The 19,921-nt window shown below is 41.6% G+C and overlaps 1 protein-coding gene across 3 annotated transcripts in view; it reads left to right on the top strand.

The window, feature by feature from the left end:
* Positions 1 to 17,700, top strand: part of BRIP1 (BRCA1 interacting protein C-terminal helicase 1) — a 144,014-nt gene extending 126,314 nt beyond the window's left edge. Inside the window, exons 23-24 of one of the 3 annotated variants that reach the window (XM_033172174.1) lie at positions 2,168 to 2,208; positions 17,689 to 17,700. In XM_033172174.1, coding sequence (XP_033028065.1) covers positions 2,168 to 2,197 — 30 coding nt within the window. In that variant the 3' untranslated portion in view covers positions 2,198 to 2,208; positions 17,689 to 17,700. Of the gene's footprint in view, positions 1 to 2,075; positions 2,209 to 17,688 lie in introns of those variants that run through there. The other 2 variants (XM_033172173.1, XM_033172172.1) reach the window with 2 other exon arrangements.
* Positions 17,701 to 19,921: the final 2,221 nt, after the last annotated feature.

Genomic DNA, 19,921 nt, shown 5'->3' with positions numbered 1-19,921 from the left:
ACATCCCATGATCAGGTATAATGAGAGTTGGTAATTCAATATTTGTTTGTTTATTATTTCAATTTTATTATTTCGGTTCAGCATCCAATACCACTGTTGGCTCCAAATGTACATTATATAGTAGTTCTCATAACCCTATGAACACAATACATTTTAATAAAGAATAGTCATGGAATTCAGCCTTGCCTGAAAATAAATTTAATTTTGTTTAGATCCTTTAAAGAGGAACAGGAAAGGGACAATGTGTATAACCATATCTCCCACATTGGGAGATTGAGTGATTGTGGAACAAAATATAATAGCAAAAAATGTGTGTCCTCAAGGTTTTCTTAGGCTTCATAGGTGAAATCTGACCTGCTGCTGTAAAAACTACATTTAGACAGACGTCTGCAATAGCATATAATAAAACCAGCTAACTTGGCATGAAGGATACCTTTAATTCTATGGTATTGTATGTTTATGAGGGGAAAAGATACACCGAAAGCTATAGTAAAGAATGTTAGGTATTGTTGACATACAAAATTGACTTCAAGCTTTTTATTTGTTTTTATTTTAAAAGAAGAACTTGAGGGGTTAAAAGATATCAGTTCATTAATGCTCCTAGTGATTTGGTTTTTAGTCTAATGAGAAATGAAAAGGCGAGGTGTTGAGTTTGCTTGTGAGCTTCCCATAATAGGCATCTGGTTGGCCACTGTGCTAACTGGGTGCTGGAGAAGATGGGAGAAGATTCAGCAGCGGTGGGAAATTTGTGGCCCTTCAGATGCTTTTGGACTTCAAGGCTCTTCAGCCCAAACAAGCCTGGCCAATGGTCAGGGTGGGTGGCAGTTGTAGTCTTGACAGCATCTGGATAGCCACATGTACTTTAAAAATTCTTGCTGCAGTCATCAGTAGAAAGGCTTAAAACAACAATGGAGTAGAGACTTGATGGTTTTGTTTAAACTGCATCTTCGGGGTGGGGAAGTACGTATGTACACATTAATTTCTAAGCTATGTTTGCATACAAGCTGTAAGTTTGCTACCATATATTAGTTCAGTTATTAAAGGTTCCAGTGAGCCCAGATCTCCCATACAAGTAGGAGGTTTCCCATTGCATCTCTGCATGTTTTTGTTTTTGCATTTCTTTCAAATATCTTCTGCTGGAAGTTGGGGTAACATTGCCGGGTAACACCCCAAGTTCAATCCCTGGTATCTTCGCTTTAAAATGGATCAGGTACCAAGTGCAGAAAAGATATTCTTTTGATCTCAGAGAGCCTCTGCCAGTCAGAGTAGAAAATACTGAGCTAGATGGGCAAAACAGTCTGACCAGTAGCTTACGTTCCTCTGTTCTTTTGGGAGTGGGTTGTTCTTACTCTTTCACAATCTAAAAGGTAAACGTTTTGAGGTTTAAGAATGAATTGTGCATTCAACTTTACTTCACCAAAGAAGTGTCCCCCAGCTAACAGAATTTGGGGAGGGGGGGATGCTGTGCTTCCCAGTAAAATATCAGCTAACCATGTCGAAAAAGTCATGAAAACATAAGATGTAGTCCAAGAACCTGGCGCCATCTGTGTTCTCATTTTTTGAGATCTGCTGCTGATTATCCAATAACACTTCCCCTGTGTTTTGCTGGCCGCATTTATTTTTGTAACAAAGATTATTATTATTTTTCTTTCTAAATTTATTTAAGGGCTTGTTACCATTGCTGATTAGATGGTCAGCTGTCGAGGCAGCCACTCTTTATATAACAGGATATTGTTTTGTTCATCATGTTGCCACATTTGGCAAACTTTTAGCTTAATGCGCCTTTTGGGAATACCAGTCTGACCTCAATCTGAGTAAAGCCTTAATAGTCGACGTGAGGGAGGCTTGCAGGAGGTGGCGGCGCTCATTTTTCCCCCTGCAGACTGTATATTTGTTAGCGCATGTTAATCAGATTCATCATTCTGTTTAATAAAGATTTCATCTGCCACGCGAATGCATAATCGGCTGTGTCTGAGTGACTGACCTTTGTCTTGAGCAGATTATGAAAACTGTATTAAGCATCATCGGGCAAAAAAATGACAACCTTATTAATTTGTCCTTTATGTGTTTTTCAGCAGATTGCACCTCATTATTATGCAAACGCATTACCAAGAGCAAGGAGCCCAGAAGTAGCTCATTAACGTTTCTTTCCCTTGATTTGCAACAGATTTTCTATTGGGGAGTGTGCAGGCAATAATTGCTAATTATGTGAGTTAAATTGTACAGTGCCTGCCTTTTTACCCCCACCCCCTTTCTCTTCTCTTCTCTTCTCTTCTCTTCTCTTCTCTTCTCTTCTCTTCTCTTCTCTTCTCGGTCATATGTTTTTGAGAATGTAGTAGAATGCTCTTCAGGAGCCACAGAATTGTGGTAAGGCAGTAGCAAGCCCCAGAAGCTGAATTACGGTTGCATGCCTCCCATTTTTCGAGCCTCCAGTTCCACGAAGCATAATTAGGACAGATCAGGATTATTATTATTTTTATAATGGATGGGCTCATACACAGCTTCTCCTTTTAAAGTAGATGAGAATCAGTTGTCAAGATAATTAATGGAAATATCCATCAACAAGCAAACACATGCAATGGGTAAAATGTTGCCTTGGAGGGAGAAATCAAATCTCGTAGCCGGCTGGATTTGGCCTTTTATTCACCCTCTGTTTGTGGCATTCTTCAGGCTAAACCCGGCTTCATTGTTTTATATCCCACTTATTCCCGTAATGGTTTTAAATAAAAGTTTTTGTTATTATTTTAACCAGCTGTCTTTGTCCCTCCCAAAGCCGGCACTGGCAGTATAATTCCCCATGAAATATGTAAGTGCCGAGAAAATTAAATGTGCGGATTTGGCAATCATCTGCGGTTTGACAACTTTGCTCCTAAGTGCGTAATTGGTTTAAGCCGGGTAGTGCTTCATACTTATCCTGAACCGCATCTTCTGTAATCTGTCTGCCACTATAGCTGATAAGACTTGGCCACAACTGAAGTTTTTGCAGCGCCAGAAATGAAATCCTGATCCGTTAAGGGTTTTTTTTGTTGGATTTAGCTTTATAATCTGGTTTAGAGAATTGTGTGAGTAGACAAATCTAGGAGGAGACAAACCTCTCTGAAAAGATGTGATGAAAATCATCGGATTGGCTTAGGTTTTCTAACTAAACTCTTGTTGACAGCATAACCTATATTTCCATCTCTTCCCTTACTGTCTTTCATCTTTGAGATGTGCTCATTAGGCCAGTTTCCAGCTTGAAATTATTTTTCATCTGCAAGGGGTGTGTGTGTGTGTACACATGTGTGTATATCCCATAGATAGTTATAAAAGCACCAAGCAGCACTAATGCAAGCTTCTCTTGAATCCCTCTTAGGATTTGGTTAATCATTTAAATAATACATACGTTACTGTGATTAACAAAACAGGGTTCTTTTTATTTATGTGGCAGACATTTTGGCTTCTGCCTTCACCATGGTAGCAGCTGATGAAGGCAGAACCCACCCAAAATTGACATATACATTATAAATGAAGGAACAGTCAACTGGTGTCCTTCGTTACAATGTCTGGAGCTACCTATAGGGTTATAAATGGAAGCGATTGTCCATTTTCCTAAGACAGTAGTGGGAAACCTTTTTCAGCCCAAGGGCTGCATTTCCTCAAGGACAGCCTTCCAAGGGCCACATGCACTGGTGGGTGAAGGGGGGGAAGGGTGGCACCAGGACAAAAGTGGGCAGAGCACCCGGAGGAAGTCTTACATTGGTCTAGTTGGCTACTTTCCAGTGAGAAGAGGATACTGGATTAGATGGGCCTTTGGTTTGATCCAGTACAGCTCTTAATTGTTTGTTAGGGCGCGAAACAATGGCATCAAGTTACAAGAAAGAAGATTCCAACTAAACATCAGAAATAACTTTCTGACAGTAAGAGCCGTTCAGCAGTGGAACAGACTCTCGGGAGGTGGTGGACTCTCCGTCCTTACAGGTTTTTAAGTAGAGGTTGGATGGCCATCTGTCATGGATGCTTTCGTTGCATTGCAAGGGGTTGGACAAGATGACCCTTTGCGTCCCCTCCAACTCTTACAATTCTATAACTCTGTGACAGTTGCTCTGTCCCAGCTCCTGCCAACCTTGCAGTCGAAAGCACATCAGTGCAAGTAGATAAATAGGTACTGCTGCGGTGGGAAGGTAAATTGCGTTTCCATGCTCTCTGGCTTCCGTCACGGTGTTCTGTTGTGCCAGAAGTGGTTTAGTCCTGCTGGCCACATGACCCGGAAGGCTGTCTGCGGACAAATGCCAGCTCCCTCGGCCTGAAAGCAAGATGAGTGCCATAACCCCATGGTCACCTTTGACTGGACTTAACCGTCCCGGGATCCTTTACCTTTTTAAAAAAAACAACTTACATGTCCTATATTCTAATAGCAAACTCATTCTCTGAGTGCCAACTCTCATGTAGCTAAAACAATTCATTCACACACATCTCCTAGCAGACTTCAGGGAATGATGTTTTGCCAAAGTTCAAAAACATTACAACAGCCCAACATAGTTTAAAGCCTACTCAGTGGCTACAGATCATCAACTCTCTGTTGACGAAAGGAACAGAGTGGGAGGGAATGGAGTATCCTGAAAAAGGGTGCAGGTGGCTGGCTAGAACCCTCAGCCAGGAGGAGGCCACATAGAAACAGTTTGTTGTATACACACATAACTACAGCTTTTTGTTTGATTAATTGGCTCATTTTATATACATCAACTGAGAATGGTAACATTGACTAAGAGAGCAGTAGGCTTTTAATGTTTTGTTATTTGCAGCACCAAACCATGACAGCAAGTACCACTTTAGCAGAAGCATTCTTCCTCATCTGATAATAGACTCTGGTGAATACCTCTTCTAAGACAATGTGATGTGTGTGTGTGTCCTCTAAAAGAAAATGTGTTTTTTCCTTAAAGCTATTATATTTCTATGAAGATTTAATTGATTGATCAATTAACTGACTAATATAATTAATCAGCAAAGATTTCTTTGTTCATGCGATATAGCCCAGAGAGAGAGATTCACAGTGTCTGCTTAACTTTACCATATTGCCATATTGAATTTTGTGTTTTACAGCCAAAATACTGCATTCCACATTCATTTGATTTTTAAATTAGAAATCTCTCTTACAAATACATAGATGCATACAAAAAGCTAAGCCAAATAAGATTGTCAGGACTTCTGCTGGGCCCATCCAATTTTTGAATGTCGGTCACCTTTTCTGGACATTTTCTAAATAGAATTATCTCTAGGAGACACACTATAAACATTAAAGTAAGCAAACATACCTCTATTCTTTAGAGACTATGAGATCTTATTTTGTTTAGCCATAAACTGCATTTTTAAGCAGAACCCAACACAACAAACAAAAGGAAATGACCAGTGCTACTGTACGTCTTTATTAAAAATGTTTTAATACTGAACTCTCCAGTAGCAGCTGGCCGGGCTTCTGACATTTTAGTTCCTCATTTCTAATTAAGCCTTTTGATTTACAGTAAGACTTATGAAGCGTGCTGAGATGGGGGAGTGAATAAGCTTGTTTTGGGGTTTGGTTTTTGTTACTTTAACGCATTGTATGGTTATTTTTGCCTGAAGAAAATGAATTGGGTGTCTCCCCCGCGCTTCCAATTAAAGCAATCTTTTGGTGCAATTTTGAGGTGGTTGAATTAGACGCAGCTTCTAGTAGATTCTGTATTATTAAGATCTGCTTAAAAAGAGTTCAGTAGCAGATGCTGAGATAACAAATGCAACATTCTAATTGTTCTGTATTCTAATGAGCAGCTATTGTCGCCAGCCAGTATTTTAGAACTGTTATGATGCAGTCCTGGACGCAGCTGCCGCTGACCCCTCAGTTGCAGCATTAACAAACCCCTCTTTGTTATCACTATGGGAAATCTCCTGGCTGCTGAGGGTGTGATTTCAACACAGAATGGCATTCATGTTTGGAGTGGAGTGTGGGGAACCTTCACATTATTTTACTTCGTTTTATTTACAGTGTTTATAGGGCATCCCATCACAGGGGTTCTCAGGGCGGCATAAACTAAAGCAGATTAAAAGGCTTGATAAAAAAAAAATTAAAAATATCTTTGCCTGGTGCTTAAATCATACTAAAATAGATGCCAGACAACTCTTTCTCATGAGTCTCAGGTTCAGTTCCAAGCACCTCCAGTTTTAAAATTGAGTAGAAGGGAAGATGGATAGAGCCAACCTTGTTTTATTTGTTTAGAGAATGGAAGCTGTCACTAGTATTTAGGGATGTTGGAGAATTCAATTTAAATGGAAAATGGTATTGGAAATTATGTCAGTTTGCATGCCCATCTGCAAGCAGGAATGATAATGAGGCAGGCAAATGTGATTGGTATTCATTGTCAGCAATGCATTCCCCTGCCCCCGGTCCTCAATTTGCTTGCCATCATTTCCCCCCAGTACATTATTGAGAGCACCCCCAGGCTCTAATGAAATGAATGACATGGACTCTCCTAACAATAACATATTATTAAATTTGGCCACGGTGAACAGTGAGCGGAATAACATCGTTTTTGTGGAATCCAAACTGCAGTGGAATGAAAACAGTGCTGTGTGGAACTGATGTGGGGTGGAATGGAAAGAGATGCCCTTTTAAAAATCCTTAATCGTAGCGGACTTGTAGCTGCAAAACCTTAATAATAATAATAATAATAATAATAATAATAATAATAATAATAATATTTAATTTATGCCCCACCCTTCCCAGTTTAAAAACTGGGCTCAGGGTGGCTAACAGTAAATATAAAACACTGAAACAGCATAAAATACAACATAAAATGCTGCACCAACATCAATAAAATTCAAAAATTCAGGGGTCATTTGGGGGGGACCCCAGTTAGTAGACATCAAATGATCACCAGGGCTAACTGGCCAAGTTGGTCCTACTAGGGCCAGCAAGGAGACCAGGGAAGAATTTAAATGTGGGGTCCCAGAAGGGTTTCTTCATAGAAGAGGAAAGGGTAAAGGGAATGGGGGATCAGGCTAATTTAAATTGAAGGCCAGCCGGAATAGGTCTGTCTTACAGGCCCTGCGGAAGGAGATCAAGTCCTGCAGGGCCCTAGTCTCGTGGGACAGAGCATTCCACCAGGTTGGAGCCGTCATTGAAAAGGCCCTGGCCCTGGTGGAGGATAGTCTGGCTTCCTTAGGGCCCGGGACCTTTAAGCTATTATTATTCATGGACCTTAGGGTCCTCTGCGGGACGTACCAGGAGAGGCGGTCCCGTAAGTACAATAAGCCAGAGCAATCACCAGGAGGAACTGTCACTCAGTGATCAAGCACTTGCTTTGCGTGCAGAGGTTCCCAGGGTTAGGGTGACTGGCATCTTCAGTTAAACAAGGATCAGAAAGCAGGTGATGGGGAAATGACCTTTTTTTGCCTGAGACCCTGAAGAGCTGGACTCAGGGACTGAATACTCCTGTGGCATAGATTTTGACTGGACAAACAGCACTCTAATCGGTACCTGGTCTGGAAGCACTATCTAAATTTCCCACAATGCCCCAAGGTGGCATTGCATCCAAGTCACTGTGGGTAATTTAAGAAGCGACTTCAAGATCTAATCTCCCAGCACTTGTCAGAACATTGTTTGATTGTCTGCCGCTGCTGCCAGGTAAACCCACCAGGCCTCACCGACTGTTGAAAAGTATTCCCTCAACCGTTACTTCATTGCTTTAGTTTTGGACAAACTGTCCAATATGCACAGTAGACTGGGGCAGTATGTTTCTGTTGTAGTTTCCAAAACACCATCTTGTGCTTCAGAGGGGGAAACATTGCCAAACTCTGCTGATATTGAATTTCTTTGTCAGTCGGATGTAATTTCTGCAACAGAAATTCTATCTTCGCGCGGTCTATACAAGAACATTTGGAAGTCATCAGGCAAACTGTAATAAACGATTCTAGTCCCAGGCCTCTTTTATCAGTATGAGTGGAGAGGATGCATGGAGATTCCTTCTCTAAAAAAGGAAAATAAAATTGAACTTGCGGTATGATCCAGCCAAAGTTAATGACTTTTCTAGTCAATGGGCTTTGGTGGGTGAAGTGTTGGATTTGTACCAGAGAGATCTGAGTTCAGACCCCCCACCCAGCTGTGAAGTTCATTAGGCTAGTCTTCCTCTCTTGTAAGGTTGTTGAGAATGTAAAAATGGGACAACTGTGTGATGATGCAGGATAGAGCATTAGCTATGGTGGCTGTCTGCTTTTGAAATACCCCCCCCCCTTGCCAGCTTGCCAGGCTCCAATATTGCTGTTATTCTGGCACCTAGTTAAAACATAGATTAGTTTGTTCAAGCATTTTGAAATGTTTTCACTGCCTGATTTGCTTTTTTCACCTCCTTATTCTGGTGAGTTCAGTTATTGAAGTTTACTGTATGTATAAATTCATTATGTGATGTATATTACATTATATTACATTACATTACATTACATTACATTACATTACATTATTCTAATACTGATACCAGGGTGGGGTATAATATAATATAATATAATAATAATATTACACCCCACCCTGGTATCAGTATTAGTGAGATACTTGAGATATTTGTAATAACTTCAAATAACATTTTGCATACACCTGTTAGGATTTTCTTTCCTAATAAAATGGAAGGAGTCTTCCTCTATCAGAGGAAACATGCAAGCCAATAAATTTGAAATTCCACTTACTTCAGTAGAGAGAGTTTGTTTTACTTACTGCACTTAACAGTCACCCAGTAACTTGCCTTCTCTGAGCAATGGACAAGAAGTGTCAAATCAAATTAAAAACACAATGACTAAGATGCAGTTTGATTAGCAGCATTGAAACAATTAAAAGGAGCTAAAATCCACACCAGGCAGAAAAGCTATAACCTTAAAAAAAATGGGAGTGTAACAGGCATGTCAAAACTCAGCAAAATGGGGATGGAAAGTATCAGATTTTTAAAGCCTGGGAGAATAAAAAAAGGTTTTGCCTGGCACCTGAAAGACATTCACAAAAGACTTTGTCAAGTACTCTTGACACTATGCACAGTAATTGTGCAAATGGTGGTCAGAGGAATGAATGTGCTAGCTCCACCCCTAAAATGCACAGGAAACCTTCATGAGTGCAGGAGGCTCCTTGCTATAGCTATCATGTTCATCCCCACAGGGTCCCCCCCATATGATTATACTGCGTCAGAACACCAGGCAAACCTCTTTGGGACTTCCATAAACAAGGGCCCACTATTGAGAAAGACCTGTCTCCTGTGACCACCCTCCATATCTTGGATGGCAGGGCACTTTGTGGCTGTGCTGGCTGCAGCTGATGGGAGTTGAAGTTCAGCACCACCAATGGACTAGTGGCATTGACTTTTATGAACACCATCAGATGTCCATGTCATCAGATACATGAAGTGTTATTCTCAGTTGTCAGGTATGTGTACACACGGATGCATTTTTAAAAATGCAAAGAATTGGGGTCAAATTAATTTAGCACTTAATTTAGCACTTAATTTAGGACTTCCGGCGAGGACGCCATCACGGGCAGTCGTGGGTCGCTTCGGCAGCGAGGCGACCCAGGCCGGCCCGGGGGTTGGAGCCCCGCTTTGCGGAGTAAAAATAAGATCTCAAGAAGTATGTTTAGCTTAGATTTTTAAATGATTTAATTTTAGAGATGAGAAGTTACTAAAGTAAATTAGATTCGGAACCAAAGGGGAGAAAACGGGGGAAGTCACTAAGTGTTTTGTGTAAACAAGAATAAGAATTTTTGGTGTATTTTGTTTTGTTGTGGTTTGATTGTGGGGTTTGTGTTTGGGTGTGATGTGTATGGGTATGTGTTATATTGTTCTTTGTTTTGAAAAAACCAATAAATTCTTCTATAAAAAAACCCAACAAATTAATTTAGCATGTATCTCCTTCCTTTCTTCCAGTACCGAACTAAGATGGTGTACAGTAAGAGTGGGCAGACTCCAGGCTTGCTGGATCTACTTTGTTTTTCACTACAATCCCGAGATGCATCAATCAGAGTCAAATGCAAAATAGAGAAACAGGGAAGTGGGCACTATCCTGACCCCTGAATCTAGCAGGGACCTGGACACTGAGTCAGAGGCTGCAGGGGCACCAGATGGAGAGTCAAGCCAGGTTCCAGGCCCAAAGTGGACTGATGAACATAATGAGACCATTGTGCCTAAGGCTGTTGGACAGGAGCCCCCCAGAAGAACCTCTCAGCCCCCCAGAACTTACAGGACAAGCACCTTCCTTTGAACAACCAGATATCTCCCTACACACATCACCAGTCTGGTGGTGCAAGGAGCAAACCAAGATGAAAGCTATGGGATGTGGCAGCAGTTTCCATCTTCAGGCCAGAGAGCTAGCCCTAGGAGCCTTTGATGTTCTCCACAAGGGGGTGGAGCCTGGAGGAAGTAGTCTGGAGACAGGTGTTCACAATGCCTCAGCCTGCTCCCAGCTTTTGTCAGGCCTGTCCGTGCTCCAGCAACCTTCAACCTAGCCCTGCCCCTCCGGCCTTGTTGCTTTCTCTGTGGGATCTAGCATTGGAACAGAATATGGTGCCCCCGAGCACATGTTCAACCCAGAACTGGAACCCAAACACATTTCCTTTTTTACCCAAAGTTTTATTGATTTCAGCAGCCTCATTTCAGGGAAGGAGAGGCTTTTTGTTGTTGGCATTGCTAAATAGTTGGGATTCTGTGTTGTTAAGTCGTTCAGTCATGTCCGACTCTTCATGACCCCATGGACCAGATCATTGCTTATTTACTGCAAATCACTTGGAGAGCTACCAGGAGGTCCCAATTGTCCTACTGCCAGCTGCTGGTGTACGTGTGGTCCCAAGGTTTCTCCCATCCGAACCCTGAGCAGATGCTTAGCACCAGCAAGTTGGCTGGTGGCAATGAAAGTACATTCTGTGGCAATTCAGCGGAAGCCTAAATGTATGCAAAAGAAGTTGAGCAACAACTAATTGGCAATGATGCAACCCCCCCCCCCAGCATTGCTAAGTTAACAGACACCTGAAGGGAAATGCAAAACTATTGACTCTATTTATGTTCAAACAGAATGAACCATCTTTTAAAACTCAAGGCAATGATTTCATGCTGGAGCCTGCCTTTAAAATTTATTTGCTGGAGATACATTCTTTCCCTTCCGGAGCATAAGTTAATATTCATAAAAGTGTATTTGTTTTCCTTCTCACAGAGAGAGAAGAAGGAGAGAAATGCAAACTAACTTCTTAGAAGCACGGGAAGAAGCCATTTCTGCTCTTTTTACAGCCAATTCCTTTTATATAGGAATCGTGGGTCAGACAGCCCATTTTTCCTCACCTGGGGACTGTTGCGATTGCTTGGTTTTCTTTTGGGTTGTTTTTTTTAAAATGTGAATCTACCCTTGGAGCACCACCAATAGTTGCTAGACATCCCCTTTTCTACTACTGTATTCTGATTGTTCTTCTTCTCTTGTGGAGGTTAAAAGATTTAGCACTGATGGGCTCTGGGTTCCCTCTAAATTCCCCTACACGGAGCATTCAGGCGACAGCTTTATTTTGGCTGTCTTTAATGGCACTTGTCAAAACAGCTAATGTCTGGTTGCTGATTGTATTTGCTAACCTCATCATCTCCTCCTGCCACCAGCTGCCTTCCCCAACCCTCTTTGTCTGCTTCCCTCCCAAGTTGAAACAAAACCTTACCATATGGGACCACCAGGCCACTAAATAAATTTATTTATTTATTTCCATGAAGGTTTTTTTTTTATTACTGTAAAATCAAAAGTACAAACATAAAGGGGGGGAGGAGAACCTGATTGAAATTACTAAACATAGCAGCAGTAGAGGTTGTATTTTCCTAATGAGTAGAGAGCAGATAATGTAGAAAAATAAAAGCAGCAAAACGCTTCATAAAAGCTGGTTTATGCATTTTGGTGGAGGCAGAGAGTTTTGTATATCCGAACTGAATAGATAAGAAATGAAATCCCACCAAACGGCGTAGGATTGTTTTGGGTCTTCCTTTCCCTTAGAAATGTGTGATTTGTGATTTATTTTCTCTGCAGTAGCCAGATACATCATTTAAATGTACAAACTTGTAGATTTAAATATATAAGCAGTTTTAAATGTTTCATTTCTTTACTTTTAGCACCCAGAGTTAATTATTAAAGTCACAAATCCCCAGATACACAATGTATTTATTACCATCAGCAAATCTCAACTAGTTAACTGTTCCCTTTTTTTTTTTTAGAGTATGTCTCTCCCAACAATATATAAGAGTTTGTGACAACATGTGCTTCTCTCTGTTTGGAAACAGGCCAGGTCAGGTTTGTGCATTTAAATGATGTATTGTGGACTCTGACTACTGCAGAGAAAATCAAAGTGGACTGATGAACATAATTCTAGCTATAGATAGGTAGCCGTGTTGGTCTGCCGTAGTCGAAACAAAATATTGGTATGCACGAAAATATTGGTATCTGAAGAAGTGTGCATGCGCACGAAAACTCATACCAGTAACAAACTTAGTTGGTCTCTAAGGTGCTACTGGAAGGATTCTATTTTTTTTTATGAACATAAGGAGACCATTGCACCTGAGGCTGTTGGACAAGAGCCCCCCAGGGCAACCTCCAGGAAACCCAGAGCAGGGTATGGAAACTATAGCAGGGCACCTGCTTTGCATACAGAAGGCCACTGATTTAATCCCCTGCATCTCCAGGTAGGACTGGGAGAGACTCCTACCTGAACTCCTGGAGAGCAATTGCCAGTCCGTGTCTACACTAAGACAGATAGACCAATGGACTGACTCAGTGTAAGGCTTTTTCCTATGTCCCTGCACCCACCTTGTCCAACAATAGATATTCAGCAGCAAACTGTATCTGAAGATGGAGGTTCCATGTGGCTATCGTTTGTTGGTGTGTTTGTGTGTGTGAATTAATTCATAACACATGAAATCTATTTCATCTGTATCTACTCATGCGTACCAGAAAATTGCAACCTTCCACTGCTTCTTACAACTACGTAACCCCAAAGCTATTGCATTGTTTGGATTTATTTTAACAATTGGGTGCTGATGAAAAGCCCTGGCCTCAGATCACAATACGGGCATGCAGAGTAAATGCAGTGAAATACGCCAGTTCATAAAATGCACGCATGTCAAGTAGAATCTAGATCGCAAAAGGGGGTCTCTGAGGCTTTGAGTCTGAGCTTACGGTGGCTTAAAGGAAATGTCCCGGGGTAGCCAAAATGGGCAAAGTTTGCTCTTGTTCCACTGTGTGTTGTTACGGCTTTCGGGGATTTAATACAGGAGTTTCAGAATTGCAGGCTTTCTGGCCTAATTTTTCTTTGTAAGATGTAAGGGGGAATAAAATGTGTGCGATGATATTAATTTGCTGTTAACTAATATGGCACAACATCAGTGGGCGACAGTTAATCTATCAAACCCTGCCATGGCCCCTTTCTTGTTGTTTTAATATGTTATAGGGATGAAATGTGTTTTTCAGATATGTTTTATATTTGTACCAGGTAATGGAAAGTACAATATATTATGTGCTTGTACCCTAGAGGGAGGGGGGGAATTGTGAGGGAAATAATTGAACATCGTAAATCTTATCCCGCACTTCAGCCTTTCTTTGCCTTCTGTTTTGTATCTCTCAAGCGAAGTTCTTAAACCCAGCCTCGTCCATAACGACACGGCCCCTGCTCTGGCATGGATGTTATCCCTGGCCTTAGACTTGCCACTTGTAGGCCTGGATCTAAAGAGCTGAACAGGGTGTACTTGGTTGTATGGGCTCCAACACCATGTTAAAACCTGCTTTTGAAAGGCCCCAAATTCAATCCCTGCAGTCTCCAGGCAGAGTTGGGCAAGACTTCCATCTGAAACCCTTGGCATAAGGAACTTGCTTAGTTGCTTTCTAATGTTTGTCAACATCTCCCTGGAACTTCTGTGGTTCGCAAAGTAATCACAGTAAAATTGTTAGTTCCTAAAACACACCAATATCGATCTAGACAGAGGAGGTGACCCCCTAGATTTTTGAGTCAGAGTTTAAAGGGGCCATTTACCCATCTAGTTCGGTGTTGTCTTCAGCAGCTTCCCCCACCCTGATGCCCCCTGAATGCCCTCCTTAATGTCCTCAGCCATGTTGGGAGTTGTAGTTCAAAACACCTGGAGGGCACCAAGTTTGGGAAGGTTGGTCAAACATCACTGCTCTTCAACTGGTGGGTTTGGAACCCCACCTCTGAGTCACAGTCTGATTCTAAGGTGGGTTGCAACAGCAGCACTCTCACCTCCACATAAATTTATAGTAAACAAAATATTAAGAAATGGGTCTCCACATGCATGTTTTGGTTAAAGGTGTGTCCTGGGTCTGGAAGAATGAAAGAATACTAGTCTACACTAACTCAGAAGTGGTTCTCCAAGGTTTCGGACAAAACGTTTTGCCCAGACCTAGCTGGAGATCCCAGTAATTTAACCTGGTTCCTTCTACATGCCAAGCAGGTGTTCTTTACCACTGACCTGTGGCTTACAATGACAAAAGGAGGCAGGCAAGTTGTACAATGCATTATAGAGGGAGACTGTAGACTCACAGCTGCTGTCCTTGGCAAGAAACATTTGGCTAATGGCTAGTTTGGCATCAATATTTTTCTTAATGTTGTGGGCAGTATACTAATGGCTAAAGTTCAATTGGATCTGAATCTTTTAAACCTAAACCCACACAGCCCAGGAGCACATATGAAGCAGCAATAAAGAAAATAATGGTTTTAAGCATAGACAAAATGCCTTTGATTCACTGCTGAGCAACTGCCACCAACCACCACACATCTGGATTTGGGGAAAGTCTTCCAGGTCAAAAATCACGACTTCTAGAAATGAAGTATTTCTGATAGCTATTAGGTGTGTGTGCGTGTACATGCATTTCAAATAATGAGGACTATCCACAGACTAATAAATCTGCCTTGGGTATGTTTACATTCAGCCATGTCTCTGAAGAAACCGACAGATCAGATGTTTTAGTTTAGAAACTTTCCATCATGATATGGTGACTATGTGATTCCTTGCACAGTAGGCTTAATAACTTCCTTTTTCTCTCTCCCCCCATCGCTGTTTAGATTTACTGCGTAGCTTACGCATGCCCTTATCAGACAGTAATCTTAAAAGGTTTTCCTGTCTTGCTAACAGTGCACTTCGTTTTGAGTTGATGCTGAGTAAATATAATTGAAGAGCAAGTTACGTTCCCAAGCATCTGGCGAAGTTCCTCTTAGTTAATCGTTTCTACGCAGATATAGATACACACACACACACACACACACACACACACACACACACACACACACGTGCTGGCCTACACGATGACTCCAAGTGGGGGGGGGGACCTACCTGCACTCTTTATCTGCCCTTCTTTTGCATTCTATTTGATTGTCTTGTGGCAACATTACCTGAAGCTGTTTAACTGTGTAAAAATGAGGCAGTGCGATGTGTTTCGGGATGGGCAAATTTATCAGTTTCCTGTTCTCTCCAGTCAGTTCATTTCCCCACATTTCCACACCAGTTTGTGATTATTGCTATCATTAAAAAATCCTGATGAAAATTTCTCCAAATACACATATTTTTGCAGCAATTTCCCCTAATATAATGTATTTTACATGTTAGCTTCACTTTTATGTGCATCTTATGCACACTTCACTCTAGTAATTGTATTTTTGTGCATGTTGCCTGTTTGGAGAAGGGTGTTGCAAAATTCCGAGAAAAGTGAGTTTCAAAATATAGCTGTAGTTTGTTTTGCATACAGCTTCATAAAGTGTGAATTTATCAGGTTTGCCTTTAAATGCAAACTGAACCAGATTTCTTTCTACCCTTAGTTGTCTTAAAAGGCTTTTAGAAAATCTTTCAATGGATCAGTTTGTATATACAGTATAGAAAAAGAAACAATAAGCTAGATTTTTTTTAAAAAAACTAATCCAATAATTATTAATGGCGCTCAGGCTTAAACTCTAGATTCCCCGAATCATTCTCTCAGCCCAGGTGCTTATTTAGCATGAGAGGAGATTTCATATTGGAGCTTGTTGGATGAGTCCAATATAATGTCCATTCCATGTTCAAAAAGAGTTTTGTTTTTTTCTAAGCAGTTGCCTATAAATGCTTTTTAAAAATCATTCCTAGTTTCAACAGTTATTGGAGCTTTCTTAACAAAAAATTAATGTTAGAGCCATTAAAATACTTTTATTGGTGGGGAAAATTTGACTTTTTCAAAAGTATGTACAGCAGCAGAACTGCACTTCAGTGGCTTTTCATTTTAATAATAATAATAATAATAATAATAGAATGGAATGCTTCCCTGAGTCTTCAGATGTTTCACATGACATTCTTACTGATCCTTACAACAGCCCTGCTAGGTAGGTCACAGTGCAGATGAAGAGTTGGAGATAAGAGTACAGCCGTACCTCGTGTTGCATTCGCTGCAGATTGCGAACGTCACGGGATATGAACGCGCCAAACCCAGAAGTAATGGAACAGAGTACTTGCGGGTTCAGCGGGTCGCACATGTGCTGAATCACGACCCGCGCGTGCGCAGAAGCGGCGTTGCGGGTTGCGGACTTATCAGGATACAAACGGGGCTCCGGAACAGATCCCGTTCGTATCTAGAGGTACCACTGTAGTTGGGAAGTCTGTAGCCCTCCAGATGGTGTTGGCTGTTAACTCCCACCAGCCTCAGCCAGCATGGTCAGTGGTTGGGGAAGCTGGGAGTTGCAGTCCAACGCCTGAAAATCTGCAGCCTCCCTGGATCCTAAATCCACGTAGTAAATGCATAGCTGAGTTTCCCCGCCCCTGCTTTTGCAAACCTTGCCGACAACATCAAAGGAATTATTTGGCTGGCATTACTCGAAGCTTTACAGCCAATTCTCTACTAATATATTTATTAGTACACGTAATATATTTATTTGTGCTTTTATCTTGTGTTTTTTTTTTTCGTGAACTGCCCCGAGTTCTTTTGAAGAAGGGTGGTACGTAAATCCAATGAATAAAGAAATAAATTACCATTCCACCCCACCTTTCTCCCAAGGCGCTCAGGGCATTGTATACAGTCTTTTCCTCCTGTCCAGCTTAATAAGTAGTCAGTCAGCTTGTCCATTTATATACCACTTAATTCTGACTGTCTCTAAGTAATGTAGAGACAACTCCCGGCTTAGGCACGTCTGAATGACATGTGATCAGCGCCGAACCCAGAAATAGCCCCCAAACCTCATAAAGACATAAAGTAAAAGGGCAGAGTGGGCTTAGGTGTGCTCTGCTGACACGTGTTGGGGTCCAGAATGGAGCCCCCTGTGCAAAATGAGGATTGCCTGTACAGTGGTACCTCGGGTTAAGTACTCTCCCGGTTAAGAACTCTGCTGAGAACAGAAATTGTGCTCTGGCGGCGCAGCAGCAGCAGGACGTCCCATTAGCTAAAGTGGTGCTTCAGGTTAAGAACAGTTTCAGGTTAAGAACGGACCTCCAGAACGAATTAAGTACTTAACGCGAGGTACCACTGTACAGGTAACTCAGCAATATAAAAAACATAACGATTAGTTAAAACTATGCAGTGGAAGAGAGAAAATGTGACTTGCCCAGTGAATTAGCTTCATGGCTGAGTGAGGATTTGAACTGGGTCTGTAAGCCTGGAACCTTCAGCTTCTTCACCTAGGGATTTAAGTCATCTAAATTAAGCAATTTTTTTTCTTTGCAGTCTCCATGCAGATCCTCCTGGCTGTTTTGAACCTGTATAGAACAAACCTTGGAAAGCTCTACAGGGATAGCCAGGTAAATTGATGCTGATATGGCCTTCCCTTGATATATTTATTGTTTCCCCAATTGCAAACTTTGTTTTATTCGTATTATACTTTGTCATACCTCAAATGATAATTAACTCTCAATGTATGGGAGAGGTGCTTTCTGAGATGTCAAAGTCTTTTTCCGTTAATAGTTCTGCTGCTTCACTGAGATTTGAATCCCTTGCCTCCTCTCTCCTTTTACACTGCAATTCTGCTCAGAAGTAAGCCCATTGATTTCAGTGGGGCTTGCACCCATCAGGTAAGTGTGTAAAAGATTCCAGCCTCAGGCACTACACCATGCCAACCCATCATAATGAAATAGATTTGAAATTTTGACCTTTATTCCTCAAGAGTAAATTAAAATTACAGTAACATTACCTCTTTCTGATTATATTTCCTTTATTTCTTTAAAATGTGTACTTTACTAAGCTTAGTATGCAAACTGTTACCAGCAAACTAGACCACAATAGCCAGGCCCAATTACAAACAGATGGCTCTCTCTTGTTCTGACGGCCACAGTGAAAACTCTGCCCCCACCCTACTTCCCCAATCCAGTCAAAACATCATTTTTCAGAAGGAAATAACCTTGATAGTTCTGGACTGCCAAGTGAAAATTCTCTAGATGACTGCATGGAATTTATCAAGACTGCTAACCTAAAGAGCACTTAAATTTTCCTGAAAGCTTTAGTATGATACTTGTTTCAGTTGTTCTTGAAGAAAAGGTAGATCTTCAGAGAGAAAACTGACCCCACCTGCACAGGTGTGGACAAGAGAGCCCAGGACTCGTGTGAGCCACAGATTAATCATGCAGACTTGCTCTCCCGAGCACCCGCATTTGCAGAAATGAATAATAGACATTAAATGTCTGAGCCATGTAACTCACGCTTGCATGAAGTCAGCTCTAAATGCAAACAAACTCTTAAAATCTTGGTGTTTTATGTTCTCAAGAAGAGAGCAAGAGAGTGATTTAGTCCAGGGTCACTCAGTAAGCTTCATGGCTGAATGAGGATTTGAATTTGGCTCTATGAAGCCTGGACAGTTCAACAATTTCACCCAGGATTGCATGCTCTGATGTCTGCCATCTGCAAAAGGAACTTGGGACCATTGGAAGTCTATACCCCTTTCCTCCCATGACTACCGTAATTCAGGGCAAGTGAGAGACCCAGCGGGACCCCATCCACCAGCCAGGGAAAGAGCAGACATAGGAGCTTGTACTTTCCCTCTCTGCCTGAAACAACAACAACAACAATTCATTATTTGTACCCCGCCCATCTGGCTGAGTTTCCCCAGCCACTCTGGGCGGCTTACAATTGAGTCTTAAAGCAGTACAGCATACAGGTTCAAGGTGTCTGGTGCTCTGGGACTGGGGGGGGGATAACAGTATAGCCCCATCCATCAGCCAAATAAATGGCATTTTTAAAAATTGATGCACTCCACTTTGGGGGACAGTGATTGTCTGAAAATCAGGCAGGATAACAATATGTAAAATAAATACTGTAAATCAGGCTTCCTCAACCTCGGCCCTCCAGATGATTTGAGACTACAATTCCCATCATCCCTGACCACTGGTCCTGCTAACTAGGGATCGTGGGAGTTGTAGGCCGAAAACATCTGGAGGGCCGAGGTTGAGGAAGCCTGCTGTAAATAATAGCGTTCGGTCTTAGAGCTGTTCAGAATAATCTCACAGTGTAGGCCTACTGCAGCTACTGCTGTTTGGAACCCCTGGAGAAATTACACAGATTTCTCAGGTACCTTAAACTCCTTGGTTTTGCTCAAGCTGGTATTTGCCACCTTTGCTTCGAAATGGCATTTTTGAATGAATTTGGTGGGAACTCTCATAGGGACGGCATCACTTTGGACCCACAGGAGCAGAGGTTACGTGTCTGAACCGTTATTACCGGTAATTCAATTTATTACTTTTTATTGGATTTGTGTACCCCTCACATTTACACCCTCCCATTCACACCCCTCACCCCTTCTTTTTCTTCTTCTTCTTCTTCTTCTTCTTCTTCTTCTTCTGCTTTAGTGATGTCCTAGGTCCTTTTTTTTAAGGTGGTGATTAATGAATGTTGGAAACATAGGCGTGGCCAAGGGCGTGCAGAGGAGCAACTGCCCCCCATCAAGTAAATAAAAATACTTAACTAACTG

Source organism: Lacerta agilis, chromosome 15 (assembly GCF_009819535.1).
Source record: "Lacerta agilis isolate rLacAgi1 chromosome 15, rLacAgi1.pri, whole genome shotgun sequence".
Lineage (NCBI taxonomy): Eukaryota > Metazoa > Chordata > Lepidosauria > Squamata > Lacertidae > Lacerta > Lacerta agilis.
Note: the sequence above shows the minus strand (reverse complement) of the source record. Positions and strands in the feature narration are given on the sequence as shown.